Source organism: Stegastes partitus, unplaced genomic scaffold (genome assembly GCF_000690725.1).
Source record: "Stegastes partitus isolate 25-593 unplaced genomic scaffold, Stegastes_partitus-1.0.2 Scaffold535, whole genome shotgun sequence".
Classification (NCBI taxonomy): domain Eukaryota; kingdom Metazoa; phylum Chordata; class Actinopteri; family Pomacentridae; genus Stegastes; species Stegastes partitus.
This window is the reverse complement of record NW_007578266.1, coordinates 2,444-4,059: the sequence shown is the minus strand read 5'-3', so window position 1 is coordinate 4,059 and position 1,616 is coordinate 2,444. Positions and strand designations below refer to the sequence as shown.

Below are 1,616 nucleotides of genomic sequence, written 5' to 3'. Positions count from 1 at the left end.
ATAATAATAATAATAATTAGCTAAAAAGCGTAGGAGCACCAATCATTCATCGTTCCATAAACTGGTTCTTTGAAATGCTTCTTCATTGTCCACTGCTGTCTAGAGATGATCTACTTATGGACTCCTTTTAAACCTCCAGAGGGACGTCTATGCAAACTCTGCCTCTCTTATAAACATACCATCGGCAACTTTCCTACACTTTTAGACAGAAAACTGAGACCGTTTATTAACTACTTGAAACACCAACCTGAGAATACTAGTTTTTATATCAGAATGGAAAATGCAATAGTCTGGAGTTTATTGTTTGTAATTTCTATTCATGGTGAGAACATCAATTCCACGTTTTTATTGTTGCTGTTTTTTATTTGTAAAATATCCATAAAGTGATGTACCAGTTTGATTGATGATAATCATGGTTTCTTTGCTGACAGGAGTCTGGAGTGAGATCAGACTGGACCAGTCTCCATCTGAGCTGAAAAGACCTGGAGAGACAGTGAAGATGTCATGTATCACATCTGGTTATCGCATGACCAGCTACAATATCCACTGGATACGACAGAGACCAGGGGAAGCTCTGGAGTGGATTGGAAGGATGGATACAGGCAACAACGCTGCGATCTACGGGAATTCTTTTCAAGGACGTTTCCTCATGACTGAAGATGTGTCCAGCAGCACTCAGTACCTGCAGATCAAGAGTCTGACAGCTGAAGATTCTGCTGTTTACTTCTGTGCTCGAAGAGACACAGTGACTGAAGACAGTGAAGCAGCTGCACAAAAACCTCCACAGACAACAAGTGCACAGAGTCGTCATAACAACATCTGAGTTTTCTAACCAGTTAAATAAAAATGTGTTCAAAGTTTTAGAAACATACTATTATATGTATATATGAACATCTAGTCTGTCCTCCGTGTTTGTATTGTTACAGAAAGACAAACATCTGTCAGTAATTAAAATCATTCGTGTCTGTCTGCCATGTAACAATGACAATGAGGTTTAAAAGTGGGGGGAAAAATGCAGTTACCTATTTATGTATTTTAGTTTTTGATAAATCTGTTTTGCAATAATGTCACAGTTCATTCACATGATGTCATTTATTATATTAATTATTACATTAATTCAATGCTTTTGCTACTTTGAAGGAATGTTACCAGTTATTATGATTTTGAAGTGTAAAATAAACGGCGTTGTTAAATCATGAATAGTTCCCCTATCAGCTGAATAATTCTCTAATAAGATGCCAGTCCAGAATATAAAACAGTGATTAAATTTATTATGTTCTGTGCTACAAAACTGAACTTTAATAAGTCGATCATGTCTGAACTGTGCTGACACAAACTCCCATAAATGTCTGTTCCATCGGTTCAGTATTTCCTAACATAAAGCAAAGATGCTGCTCACAGCTTTTGATTCATATCACTGATAAATGAACAGAAAGAGAAGAAACCTTCAGTGGAATTTCTGCTTTTCTGAACGTTATACGGCAGGTATCTTAATAGAAAGCATTTTAGATGAAGTAACTTTAAATATGTGAGACACAAACTGATCTTCTATTGATTCATTTTTACGTTTTCACACAACATGAAGTGAAGCGTCTGTGAGGAGGAGTCAATGCAAA

General features: G+C 36.4%; 1 gene segment (V, D, J or C); it reads left to right on the top strand.

The window, feature by feature from the left end:
* Positions 1-192: 192 nt before the first annotated feature.
* On the top strand, positions 193-1,200 carry LOC103361809 (Ig heavy chain V region 23-like). The segment is given in 2 exon segments: positions 193-322; positions 432-1,200. Coding segments are annotated over 2 exon segments (441 nt in total).
* Positions 1,201-1,616: the final 416 nt, after the last annotated feature.